A 13396-nucleotide genomic window follows, 5' to 3' on the forward strand; every position below is an offset into this window, starting at 1 on the left:
AGTTCCGGCAGCACGACGGCGTGGTGACGGTGATGGTGAAGTTATCTCCGCAAGGCTTCGCCTAACCACTACGCCGGGGTGTAAACGCTGGAGGGGGGCGCCACACACGGCTAAGACAATGTTGTGGTTCTCTGCTAGGCACCCCTCCCACATATATATAGGTGGGGGTGGAGGGAGCAGCCAGGAGGCATCCTCAAGTAGGCCGAATCCTACTTGGGGTCTTCCCGCAAGTGGCGCCCCTTCCTTATTTGGAGTGCGGGAGGAAGGAAGGAGGAGGTGGCGCCCCCCCCCCTTTCCTTTCTCTCCTGAAGAGGGAAAGGCAAGAGGGGCCACCCTCCCCTTTCCTTCCCCTAGGGTCGGCCAGCCAAGGGAAGGGGCACACCAGCCCCCTTGTGGGTTGGTTTGTCCCCCCCCCCTTTGGCCCATAAGGCCCATACACTTGCTGGGGGTGCCCGGAACCCCTTCTGGTGACTCGATGAGTACCCGGTGCACTCCGGTGTCCGAATATCATTGTCCTATATATCAATCTTTACCTCTCGACCATTTCGATACTCCTCGTCATGTCCATGATCTCATCCGGGACTCCGAACAACATTCCGTCACCAAATCATATAACACTATATCGTCAACGAACGTTAAGCGTGCGGACCCTATGGGTTCGAGAACTATGTAGACATGACCGAGACACCTCTCCGGTCAATAACCAATAGTGGAACCTGGATGCCCATATTGGCTCCTGCATATTCTACGAAGATCTTTTATCGGTCAAACCGTTATGACAACATACGTCATTCCCTTTGTCCATCGGCATGTTACTTGCCCGAGATTCGATCGTCGGTATCTTCATACCTAGTTCAATCTCGTTACCGGCAAGTGTCTTTACTCGTTCCGTAATACATCACCTCGTACCTAACTCCTTACTCATTTTCTTGCAAGCTTATGATGTGTATTACCGAGAGGGCCCAGAGATACCTCTCTGTTACTCAGAGTGACAAATCCTATCTTGATCTATGCCAACTCAACAAACACCTTCGGAGATACCTGTAGAGCATCTTTATGATCACCCAGTTACGTTGTGATGTTTGATAGCACACAAGGTATTCCTCCGGCATCCGGGAGTTGCATAATTTCATAGTCGAAGGAATATGTATTTGACATGAAGAAAGCAATAGCAATAAACTGAACGATCATTATGCTAAGCTAACGAATGGGTCTTGTCCATCACATCATTCTCCTAATGATGTGATCCCGTTATCAAATGACAACACATGTCTATGGTTAGGAAACCTTAACCATCTTTGATCAACGAGCTAGTCTAGCAGAGGCTTACTAGGGACACGATATTTGTTCATGTATTCACACATGTATCTAAGTTTCCGATCAATACAATTCTAGCATGAATAATAAACCTTTGTCATGATTTAGGAAATATAATAATAACCATTTTATTATTGCCTCTAGGGCATATTTCCATCAATTTCAACCACTACATCAGGATTAAGATGTTGTTGTTCCAGTTAGTCTAGTATGTACTAAATTTAGTATCTAACTATGTACCAAGTACTAAGTGCTACTATGTTTCTCCTTTGTGCTGTCTTTTGTTATAGGCATGGCTAGTTTGTGGAGTCTAAGTGCAAAAATTCACGAAGAGGAAGAGGAGGATTATGTTCCCAATGATGAAGAGGAGAATGTTGCTACAAGTGCAAGGACGGACCAGATCGTTGTGGCTGGTCTTGCTCGTCGTTTGGCTACCCCATCAGCTACTGCTACGGCACCTCGCACTCGCGGCAAGCGTACAAGGTTGAACGAAGAGGCTCCAGCTGGACGCAGACGCCGTGCAAGAACTAATGAGCCATCCGATGGTGCTAAAGCAAGTGAGCTGCCACCGCCACCGCCGCCACCAGAACCAAAGGTTACTCTTGCACCAAAATTAAGGTCAAAAGCATGGGATAACTTCACTTTGGTTGAACAACCTAATCCTGATCTAGTAGTGGCTTAGTGCAATGTTTGTCAGAAGGTACTTAGAGCTCATTCAAAAAATGGAACATCTCATTTGTTAAGGCATAGTGCTAATGTGCATCCACATAATATAAATGAAGTGAACAACTATTTTCTGAAAACTGAAAAGAATGCGGATGGCTCACATTCAGTTAGGAACACAAGGTTGGACATGGAAAGTATTAGGGCAGCAGTCTCTATGTTCCTAGTTGGGGGTCGCATGCATTTACTGTGATAGAAGAACAAGGGTTCAAAAAAAATGATGGGTGCAGCTTGTCCTCAATTTAATATTGTTAGTCGGTACACTTTATGCCCCCGACGAGGCCGAACGAAAGAGAAGTTTGATAAGTATTGGGCTGATTATAATGTCTTTTTGTCTTGTGCTGCTGTTCTTGATCCCAGTTGCAAGCTTGGTTTTGTTAGCTATTGTTATGGAAAACTTTATGCCCCCGATGAGGCCGAACGCCGGGTGGATGAAGTTAAGAAAACTTTGGTGCATTTGTTTGCTGAATATAGTGGTGTTGTTGTTAGTGAAACACCATCAGATGGTGCTACAGACAGTAGGGGAAGTAGGGGAGATGGTGCTGATATGTCCAATGACTATGAGAATTACATACAATCTCAAAGCACAAAAGTAGAGAGGTCTCAATTGGATCTTTACTTGGAAGAAACACCTAGAAAATTGAATGACAAGTTGGATGTCTTGGAATTTTGGAGCAAGTCATCTATGTGATATCCTTCAATGGCTCGGGATGTTCTTGCTGTCCCCATTTCTAGTGTTGCTTCTGAGCAGGCCTTTAGCATGAGTCGCAAAATTATAACACCTAACCGAGCTTCACTTTAAGTCTAAAACCATCGAGGCTTTAATGCGTCTCCAAGATTGGTATCGTTGGAAGATGTCTAATAATGAAGGTACAGCCGAGTGTGCTTTGTTGTTTCATATTTAACATCATGGTTACTCATGTTATCATTGATTGTTGTGTTGTTTGTTTTGTAGAAATGAGCACTGCGGGAGGTGGACCTTCAAGTTCTCATGCAGAGGAGTTATCTTCAGATTCGGTTTGCGCTGATGCCATGCTATCCTTGATTATATCTTGTTAGTTCATATCATTTCTCTCTTGCTTTGTTCCAGGAAAATGATTAAGTTATTATAGCTTGATGGAAGAAGAAAGAGATGGAGTCAAAAGAGTCATCAGCTTGTTTCTTTGGTATTTGATATGATGTTATGTAATGAACTTGTCGGACTATATTATGGAGTATGGCCTTGCTATTATTTATTTTGTAATGGACTAGCTATTTGCTATCTTGTCGGACTATGTGTTTATTATGTGGTATGGACTTGCTATTATGAACAAGAAATATGATGATGTTATGTAATGATGTAACGGACTTGCCTTTTGCTATCTTGTGAAGAATTTATGCTGCTGTTTGTGTGAAGATTTCATGTGTGTATATGCTGATGTTTGCTGGAAGCCTGGAATATATATGTTGTTTTGTTCGGATAACATATCTGTAGTGTTTTTTGCTGAAATATATATGCTGCTGACCTGCTGTTTGCTGGAATAATGGAATATATGTGCTGTTTTCTAAAGATCGTATAGTGTTGTTTGCTGAAATATATATGCTGTTGTGAAGATATCATTTATATGCTGCTATTTTGTGAAATATGATGTTATTATTCTGCTGTTTTGTAAAATGCTGACGTTCTAATGTGCCTGTATATCAGGAACAGTCGGGCTTTGGGCCGGGCTTCAGGCTTCGGGCTTTTCAGCCGGGCCAGGCTCGGGCTTATAAATCTAAAAAACTCTCGGGCTTTTCCCGGGCCCGGGCTTCACATTGTAGCGTCGGGCTTTTAAGAGCCCGGCCGAGAGATGCCCAGGTTTAGCTCGCCCTGACCATTGCTCAAAGTAAATCTCATTTTTTGAAGCTATCAAGCAATTTCAATGTTTGTTATCCAAACAGAATTTGGTATTGAAACCTCATAGATTTCATGAGGCAATTCAGTAGCCTTCCAATACGGACATCCAAACGCAGCTCAGTCATACACTGTGCATCCGAACAATGTCACAAGCAATAATTATAGCTTTGGTATAGTAGTGGCATAAAATACTGTTTTTTTCCTGCGGTGGTATAATATACTGGTGTAGCCAGTCAAAGTGCTTGGGAAATTAAAGAGGTTTTCAAGTCAAGCTGGAGACATGCATGCTGCTGCAGCATGCACTGACGGCAAGAGAGGTCAATACCCGTAATTCTCGCTACGAGTTCTCTGCTCGAGACGCAACACACAGCGGATCTTATCTTATTTTATTACACTGATGAATCAACAGCCTGTGGTCCATTAAACATTTACATGCATGCATGCACGCTGAAGCATGGAAGAGAGAAAAGAACCTACGAGCGCCCCACGGCCCCAGACAGACTTTACAGGAAACATACATAGGCCCAGCACTACTTTACCATGGGTGGTTCTACCTGTTCCGCTGTAGTATATCTCCAATACTTTTTGCCCCATCCTTTTCCTACCCAATTGAAATTGGCATCCAAATAGAAGAAGAGAAAGAAATTGGTATCCAAATAGAAGAAGAGAAAGAAATCGGCACCGCCGCCACGTTATCGCTCCATGTTAGTAGAGAAAATGGTCGATCATGTGGAAGACCACATCAGCCCCATCAGAGTTGAAGAAATACGTCTTCACCTGCGACACGAAAGAAATGAGAAAAAGAATGAATCGGTTTTCAGACAGTGACAACTTGGTAAATTTGCTTCATCAACACACATATCAACTGACTCGTCACTCGTGCATTGTATCACATTTCAGTTTTGGCACTGCAGCTTATCAACACACAAGCATTAACTCCTAGTACGGGCAAGGATAGCTCTGTTCCTTTTTTTTTCCCTTTTTTCTGCTTTCAGGAAACAAAGTGGATATAGAGCTACCCAGCCAGCCAGCCAGCCAGCCAGCCAGCCATGCAAGTTGGGCTAAACCTTGTGTTCCTGAGCTTGCAGCAACTTATAACGCAAAGATAGCAAAGCTATCCTGGATAGGCATAAAATGGAGAGAGGGCGTGCTATTTTTGACAGCAAGGACTGCATCCGTATTTGGTCCGTGATAACCTACCTACCAACTTAAATGGTAGCCTTTTCTAGCTCTTGTGTCGGTGGAGCCATACGCCCCACATGATCAACTACTACTATGTCATCGGAGAAGAATCTCTAGCATTCCGAAAATCAGCAGTGCAAGCAGTGACAGCCTTGCAGTTAATCATTGAAGTGTGATAATTTTTCTAGTGTCTTGCACTGACATTCTTGTCCTAGACATAAGCAAAATCTATTGACTGGTAAAAAAAATCTAGAACAAATGGCAATGCTTAAAGAAAATTAATGTAGCCAAGAGCTTTCAGTAGACAGATGCTAATGAAACTTCAAAATGTAGCCTTTCAAAGGGGGGCTCTTTTTTGGTGCCAACATCTAAAGCAATCACAGTGTAGAAACTTTTATCCAACATACATGAAGAATAAAGACCAGAAGGCCATGGGGTTTATACAATACCTGAATGGTGCTATGAGCAAAAATCCTTTGTCTACTTCTCTTGAAGCTAACATCTACCCTTTCCCAGGGAATTCTATTTAGGCTTTTCAGCATTACCTCTGAAATTGAAGACAGGTTAATTCAGTTACAGAACATACATCTTAATCATCCCGGAGAAATGGAAGTATGGAACAGTATTGGATATAATACAAAACACACTAAATAACAACAAAACTTTAGCTCCAATGGAAACATTAACCACCGTAAAGACTTCGTCATTAGAAACTTGGCATCTGTGGTTTCTGCTGGTTTATCAAGTCCTTGCCTCCTTGGACAATAAACAGTACATCATCATGGAAAGCCTGGTACTACTATAACTCCAATTCAGTATCTTACCTTCCATTTCACTTGTAGTTTTTGCCTGATAAATCATTTCATCCGAAAAATCAACATCCCGAACCTTTGGTTTTTCCACATATACAACATGTGGATATCTTACATCATCCACAAAATCTTCTTTCTGATGCCAGACGATTTTGAAACATAAGAACCCTGTTACAGACCAAATATGGGCTGATAATAAATAGATCATTACCTTGGGAAGCTCATGTTGACGGCGTATTGAAGATGTCTTCCAGCCAACAACGACTGAACTTTTAGTCAAGGCCATAAAGCAAAGTGCTTTAAATTCTGAATTGGTAAATAGATATCCAATATGTTTATATTGATCTGCTAAGTACAAATATTCATGGCACAAGGATACAATCACCACAAACATTTGAGTAAGCAACACAACGCCTGAAAGAACGAAGAGCTGATCTGCACGTAGAAATAAAGTAAAAGATACGCTGAAATAAGGAGATCTATTTCTGTAGTTATTCATCTAAAACAACATTTATATAGCATACATGAAATGGAGATCCCCGTAATCAGTAACCATCTGAAGAAGTAATGGTGGCTTCTCATCTTCAACATCCTTTAGAAAAAGATGTTTTCCACTTCTCCCAGCAAGCCAGGACATACCAAAAGCCATCTTTTCCAATCTATAGGAACCACGGAGAAGGGGCATCTGCGTGTAGCCATCAACAATGGAGTCAATTAATCTGCATATCCAGTCAATCTGCCAGTTTGTCACACCATCGTACGAGATGCACCCACTAGAATCAGAAATCTACTAATTGCCAGTGATGGATATTAGGAGGAAGAAAGTTGTGCATATTTAATACATCGAAACAATAACACTGATAGATATGGTAGCAACCAGGTGAATGAAATGGAAAAAAGAACAACTTAAATCGAAACGGCATAACTGTATTTACATCAAACTAATACCTTTACTGAAGTTCATATTTGACATTAATATACATAATTCATTAATTCAAATTTATCCACTTTGTATCTGAGCTTCCATACTCCTTCTGGTTTAATATAATTCAGGGATATTTTGGTTTATCAAAAAAAAAGATATCTAGTTATGCAAGCTCAAATTAAACCACAATAGGTTGCCATCTGGCCAAGGCTTGATATAAAGGCAGAATGTACTGCAAAATTTGTAAATAACCTGTTTATGTGATCTTGTGCCAAGGTGTGGTGTTGCAAAAGTTATAAAGTTCATGGGCTCCAAACCAGCAATCTTGCCTTGACCCATCGGTTGGTTGCTACGAGCATCAGTGACATCCTTCTCATACTCCTCATGACAATCTGTTTGTGTAGCAGGCTCATATAGTAGTGCAATGGCGTATCTTGCAATCAACCCACCCAATGAGTGTGCAACAAAGGAGATCTTCTGAAGTTCTGGTCTACACTTAACAACTGAAAGCACCTAAAAACACAAAATATAGGTTAATTTGAAGTAAGGAAGACGAGGCAGAGAGTAATAGGAGCAGATATAATGATAAAGCAGATAAAGGTGTGCTTTTCAGTAATCAGCGGTGGGGAAATTCCCCACCTGGAATAGTAAAGTTGTTTATCATGAAAGAGAAGAGTAGAAAAAAATGTAGATTAAAGATCATTGAGGCTAGCTCAGCTCTGTATATTAATTTTTCCAATATGGATTTATCAATACTCACCTCCTCCGCTAATCTCCTTCCCATCACATCAACACCATCGAAAGTTCGAGTTGCTGAGTTGCATCCACTGCCTGTGCCACACAACAGAACATTCCCATTTATTTTCTCCCACAGGGGATGTGGCATTAATGATAGTGTGACTACTTAATTCACTATCCAAAATAGTGGTCCATTCCCAACTGAAAGAGTACTAGTTTTGGGGTTGAACGTACTTGCACATAAATAGTAAAATACTTTAATCAATGCAGTTCAACTTACAATGAACAACCACATCCTCAGGGTGTTTTCTGATGAAATGTTTTGCTGCGTAACCCCAATTTTCTGCACTGCACTAGAAAAGTCAAACATTTGAAAAAAAAAGTGGAAATAGATGTCTCCTTACAATACAACTGCACTGAGAAATAGAAACTAAGGTAAAATGGAAATAGATGTTTCCTCAGAACACATTGTAGAACTGCATGTTAGCTCACAACACATTCTAGAAACTAAGGTAAAATATAGGATTTTGCACATTATTACACGTCTTGAACACTTGCACAGTTGCACACCCTTCTGTTTGGGAGTGCAGCCAAATATACATGTACAAGTAGTAAAGTATCACTGCTAGTAAATTAACTAGAGTAATACTACTGCACACTGGAACCTAATTAGAAGGTAAGAACTTAGAAGACAAATTGTGCATTTACAAGTGTATCAATTCGTGCAGGTTAAATGACATTTCACATGAACAAATGTATCAATAATATACATTTACAAGTGTACATTAAAATAAATTATGTTTCTGTGGATTCGAATGTTTATATTTGTTTGAACACCAAAGTTTTGACAAGATTAAGAGCAACTTCTGTAGTGTGAAAGTGTGACAAATACTCGGCTATCTTGTTCCTCAGGGATCCAACATTCGAATAGCATCCACTGAATGTTAGCCCTTAAATACTCATGATTTGCAATGGATTGCTTTCCTTTCCATCATAGGTTCATTAGATTGACCGATAGCTTCATTCAAAACGATTCTAAAATTGCCAACTATTTTGTCCACATAGCCTTTAGTTCAAAAGTCAAGGAGCTAGCCGATTGCGTGTGAGTGGTCCGGGATTAAGCAGTAAGAAACGGAGGGGAGGAAAAAAAAAGAGATGAAACAATCACCTGCCGACGATCCCATTGACGGTCACGATCAGATGCGTGGGCGCCCGACTGCTGCCCCCCTCTCCGCCTCCCTCGTCGGCGCCGGAGCCGGAGCCCGAGGGCCCCTCGTCGGCGCCGGACACCGTGAAGCACCCGGGCCGCGGGAGGCACGCCGCCGGCAGCCACCTCCTCCTCCTCCCCTTCTTCTCCCCGCCCTTCCCCGGCGGCATCCTACTTGGATTTGACCTGGCCGCCGCCGCCGATGCTGCCTGGGAGAGTCGCCCAGAACTAATAAGAAGTTTCCTCAGTGACGCCGGTGGGTGCTGATGAGGTGAGGGGGCGGCGCGGGAGCTCAACTGCCCGGTGGGTCGCTTCTGGTTTCCTGCTTCTGTTTGTTTGCGGGCGGGGTGGGAGACGGAGAGCGCTGGACCTGGTGGTGTGGTGGATCACCACTTCACTCCGCGGACCGGCTCACCTCACCGGCAGCAGCCTTTACCTTTTTCTCTTATTTTTTTCTCCCTTCTCCTGCCCTCCTCCGGTGATGGGATCAAATCGCAGGGTGATGCGTCGTCGTCGTCGACATCGCACGGGGTGGATCTGGTGCGATCCGTAACGTTCGAGATGCGATGATGCCTCCTAAAGCTCTCCTTTTTCTTCCACGATAACCTCGTCGTCGAGAGTCGAGACGATATGCGCCCCTGTCTCTGCAATCCGTTATACGTTCGCCGTGTCCGGATAAAATCGGACTGTTCTAAGAGAGGGGACAAGTCTAGACGGCAATTTTTCCTTCTCTACGAGTCGATCTACAATAGTATAGTCGTTTGTTTGTCGTCGTGGATTTGTGCCGTTTGACCGACTATTTCAGCTTTCTGGAACTACCATCTCCGTCTTGGTTTCCCAGTCCTTATCGTATTCTGGGTCATATTTTGACCATGATTTTAATAACTAATAAAATATATGTAACATGTAGCAGAAATAATATCATTGAAAACTACATTCGAATACGAATCCAACAACATAATTTTCAGTGACATGCATTAATATTTTGCTAGTTATATGATATGATCAAACTTTGACCCAAAATACAGCGGGAACTAATAAATCAGGACGGAGGTAGTACTTGGTATTATTTTCTCATCAGGCGGCTTGGGGGAGTAATTGGTAAACTAATTCAAGGGTCACCGTTAGGCGAGCAACCAATGGAAATACTAATGCGCATTGACATTCAGAGATCCAAACCACTACCAGTCAGCAATTCCTCATTCGTCCCAAATCTAGAAGGGTGCGTAAGAGACACCAATTTTCAGTAATTAGGCTGGCACACTTCTTTCATCTCTAGAAGTGGACGCCAATTTCGTAGAAACAAACGGGGATTTTGACCCCTTGCAGCTCCATTGATGACATCTAGATCATGACGACCAGCCTTCAGCAGGCGACCTAGATCTTAGGTTTTCTTCCCTCTTCCTTTTTACTGGTCCGCCTGAAACCTGGAACCACGCCTGCTTGAAGGTCATTATCGGAAAGCACACCCTGGAAGGTGGAAACATGCTACTCCTACTATTATACAAGCATACACAGTTTCCATAACTTAGTTTATATCCAGACAAACCGCTCACATTAAGCCAACTTCAGCATCTCGATTTGTAAATGCGAAGAAGGCAGGTTCAGCTGTCGGTGCTCTTCACGGCGACAGGCTCACTGCAATAAGGGCAGTTCCCGAACAGGACATCAAACGACCTGCAGAGAACACATGACAAGAACGATCAGAGACGAAGTACATTGCACATCAATCCAATGCGTATGGTGGGGGGAACAATCGCTTTAGGGTTCATCATTTCGACGTACTGCCTTGTCGTAGTAATGGTGCGCAGCCAGTCTCTCAGGCACACGGAGTGGAAGGCTCTGCTGCAGCTAGGGTTTTCGCACTTGTAGTCCGCCGCGCACCCGCTCTGAGTCCCGAGTTCGTCATCTTCATTCAGGAGCAAAGACGCAAGACATTATGGTCAGGGAACTACATGCCGGGCAGAAAAGGTTGCAACCAGAGGTGGAATAGAGATTGGCTCACCGACGGGCAGATGCGTGGCGTAACATATCCCACAATCAGCTTGCTGGTCATCTTTGATACTCACAGAAGGGGGTTGCGGCAGAGCAAAATCTAAGACGGTTGCCAGGTTTTCATGGAACTTTCTGTCAGCGCTCCTAGTATCAGAAAAATGATATCTGTAGCACCTCGTCGCATGGCCTCTAATGTAACACTAGAGAAATTTCAATTTCATTTATACACTCCTACTTTAATACTATTCCGCAAGAACATACTCATGGGGCTTTCAGAAAAGAAGATACTAGGAGCAGCAGAGTTATCCAGAACTAACTTCAACAGGCTATAAAATATCTGAATATGACATACTTCAGTGGCATATCATAGTACTAGCTCTGTCCCAAAATATAAGACGTTTCTGTGGTTCAAATTGAACTGCAAAAACATCTTATATTTAGGGACAGAGGGAGTAATAAATAAGTAGAAAAGGTACAATACGTCACTTAATGCAGGAAACCTGGTAATATACCATCTCTTACGATTTTTTCTCCAATTCTTTATCAGCCTTTCCAATTTCCCATCTGTGCCTAGGAAGCGGCACCTGGAAAATTTGTTGACGATCAACAATGATGCTTGCATTTTCATGTACAGACTTGACATCTCAGCTTACTCTGGTAAGGAGTTGGGCTTGTGCGTATCAACATGTAGTAAAATATAGCAATCATCACCCAAAGCTATGCGATGATGAGACATAGCATATGTCGGCTTTGTAGGATCGACAACCCAAAGGGCCTTGTCAATGCCATCCATTGTAGACCAGTAATCTTGCAATACCTTCAGGTGCTAATTGTTTACACAAAACATAATAAGTTAATAGGTTATTACCCATAAATATGCAGCTCATGAGGTGGAAGTGTAAGAAGTGGAACTAATGAGAAGATGATAAATAATATCTCCCCAACCTCTTGGAACTGGCAGAGAACATCCTTCAGTCTTGAGCTTTTTGACCACTGTAATTTAGGGAGATAAGGAACATCCTGTAAGAAGTAGACAACCATATAGCATGTGTGATCCTTCATTAATATCTGACATTGCACAATACGGTGAAAACAGTTCTGACAGATGCTTTGAAAATTAGATGAAATGTACCGCAGCAATTGAAGGAGGGCATGCCGGGTAGTTCATGGGCAGTGTGATCTCCAGTAAATGGTGCCGTCGCTGCTCATCCCTGACAATCAGAGATGCCACAAGCCATAAGTATATGTAATGCAAATGCAATCACAGAACAGAAACACTGCATGCATTGTCAAAGGAACTTCATGGTATCATCATATCCAAGCTACAGCTCAAAGTTCTTGATACACGGTAACCCGTCAACCTGATAAGGAACAACGCATGAAACTGCTGAACTTCAGTTAGTTTTTTTTTTTTTTTGAGGTACTTCAGTTAGTTGTTCGTGCACAGGTGCGCTAAGTCTGATGATCGTAGTGTCACCGAACAACAATACTTCATTCCAGACCATCAAAACATCAAATGCACAAACATCAGGCATCGCAGAAACGTCAGCCAGGTAAGGCGAGAAATCCCTTACATGACGCGGAAGGTGAGGCACGACACGCCGTCATCGCCTGTGGCGCTCACTAGTTGCCCCCACCCGACCTCTTCGATCTGCGAGCACGAAACGGTAACGCGGGATCACCTACCGGACTACCACGCCACTCGGAGGGAGCAGAAAGCGAGAAAACTATCGGCCACGCCCGGTGCGGCATTTCGTCGAACGGGCAGCGCACCTGCGCGAACACGGAGCTGTAGAACGCGGGCGGTCTGCGCGGGCGCGGCGGCCCCGCTTCCCCCTGGCCGTCCTGCGAAGGGCGCGAGTGAGCTCCGGCGTCGCGAGAGGGGGTGGCGGGTAGCACCATGACTCGAGAGGGCCAACCGCCGCCGCCGCCGTCGCTCGCCCACCGCTTCTGCTCGCCGCGGCTTGGCTTTTTCTTTCTTTTTGAGCGAACGCACGGTTTTTTTTTTCTGAGGAAAAGGCACGGCCGGCATCCGAGTGTAGGGCTTGCCGGCCGGCCAAGCATTGGCTTGGTCGGCCAGTTCCGCAGCTGGCCCATGCATGAAGGCCGACCTGACATGACACGGCGGTTTAGATTCACGGTCCATTCCGCTAGCCTGCGTCCCCTGCCCGTCGATTGAACGATTTACCCCGCGAGTGTGGATTCGTTGTACTAAAAAAAATCATTTTACCCTTTATCTCACCATTCAGTTTGCGTCAAGATTTATGCTATCTTTATATAGAAATTTCTTCTTCTGTTTCTTTCAAATAAGAGAACATTTAACCTTGAAAACTTTACAGGTTAACTATAAACAAGAGCAACTCTTCGTATAAAAGATCTCGCAAAAAAAAACTCCTCGTATAAAATGTTTCCGCTTTTCTTTATTGAAACAAAAATTTATCAAATTTTGAATAAGTTATAACATTTAATTTTTTTTACGGAAATACTAACACCCACACGTGTGGGCACTTGCATCCCGCCCACACGCGTGGATCAACATTCGTTTGTATTTGCACGAATCTCGGCAAGTTTTGCCAGATTTTTTATGCCATGTAGGACGGGGTTGGTGTGTGGGCGTTGGA

The 13396-nt window shown here is 43.4% G+C and overlaps 2 protein-coding genes across 6 annotated transcripts; both read right to left on the reverse strand.

Annotated features, from left to right (window-relative positions):
* Positions 1 to 4285: 4285 nt before the first annotated feature.
* Positions 4286 to 9530, reverse strand: LOC123095975 (putative lipase ROG1). Of its 2 annotated transcripts, none has more exons than XM_044517546.1 (10): positions 8742 to 9530; positions 7854 to 7921; positions 7596 to 7666; positions 7088 to 7348; positions 6435 to 6595; positions 6290 to 6345; positions 6122 to 6174; positions 5923 to 6046; positions 5548 to 5645; positions 4286 to 4693 (listed from the first exon to the last, which is right to left on the reverse strand). In XM_044517546.1, the coding sequence occupies exons 1-10, from the start codon at positions 8948 to 8950 to the stop codon at positions 4622 to 4624; spliced, it is 1173 nt and encodes a 390-aa protein (XP_044373481.1). In that variant the 5' UTR covers positions 8951 to 9530; the 3' UTR covers positions 4286 to 4621. The 2 variants fall into 2 exon arrangements, with proteins under 2 accessions (XP_044373481.1, XP_044373482.1); XM_044517547.1 differs by having other exon boundaries at positions 7854 to 7916; positions 8742 to 9527.
* A 388-nt stretch (positions 9531 to 9918) lies between these two features.
* LOC123095976 (E3 ubiquitin-protein ligase FANCL) lies at positions 9919 to 12823 on the reverse strand. Of its 4 annotated transcripts, none has more exons than XM_044517549.1 (10): positions 12549 to 12823; positions 12350 to 12426; positions 11908 to 11986; positions 11721 to 11795; positions 11429 to 11601; positions 11288 to 11359; positions 10786 to 10919; positions 10566 to 10689; positions 10337 to 10457; positions 9919 to 10207 (listed from the first exon to the last, which is right to left on the reverse strand). In XM_044517549.1, exons 1-9 carry the CDS (start codon positions 12675 to 12677, stop codon positions 10385 to 10387), a joined length of 936 nt encoding a protein of 311 aa, XP_044373484.1. In that variant the 5' UTR covers positions 12678 to 12823; the 3' UTR covers positions 9919 to 10207; positions 10337 to 10384. The 4 variants fall into 4 exon arrangements, with proteins under 4 accessions (XP_044373484.1, XP_044373485.1, XP_044373486.1 ...); XM_044517550.1 differs by having other exon boundaries at positions 9919 to 10219; XM_044517551.1 differs by having other exon boundaries at positions 9919 to 10250.
* Positions 12824 to 13396: the final 573 nt, after the last annotated feature.

Source organism: Triticum aestivum, chromosome 4D (assembly GCF_018294505.1).
Source record: "Triticum aestivum cultivar Chinese Spring chromosome 4D, IWGSC CS RefSeq v2.1, whole genome shotgun sequence".
Classification (NCBI taxonomy): Eukaryota; Viridiplantae; Streptophyta; class Magnoliopsida; order Poales; family Poaceae; genus Triticum; species Triticum aestivum.

Coding starts and splice junctions, on each gene's coding strand:
- LOC123095976 (XM_044517549.1), bottom strand. CDS start 12,677: ATGGTGCTACCCGCCACCCCCTCTCGCGACGCCGGAGCTCACTCGCGC. Junction 11,987..12,349: donor TGCCTCACCTTCCGCGTCAT/GTAAGGGATTTC, acceptor TCTGATTGTCAG/GGATGAGCAGCGACGGCACC. Junction 10,458..10,565: donor ACCATTACTACGACAAGGCA/GTACGTCGAAAT, acceptor TGTTCTCTGCAG/GTCGTTTGATGTCCTGTTCG.
- LOC123095975 (XM_044517546.1), bottom strand. CDS start 8,950: ATGCCGCCGGGGAAGGGCGGGGAGAAGAAGGGGAGGAGGAGGAGGTGG. Junction 7,349..7,595: donor GAAGGAGATTAGCGGAGGAG/GTGAGTATTGAT, acceptor TTGTGTTTTTAG/GTGCTTTCAGTTGTTAAGTG. Junction 6,346..6,434: donor TACGGGGATCTCCATTTCAT/GTATGCTATATA, acceptor TTCTACGTGCAG/ATCAGCTCTTCGTTCTTTCA.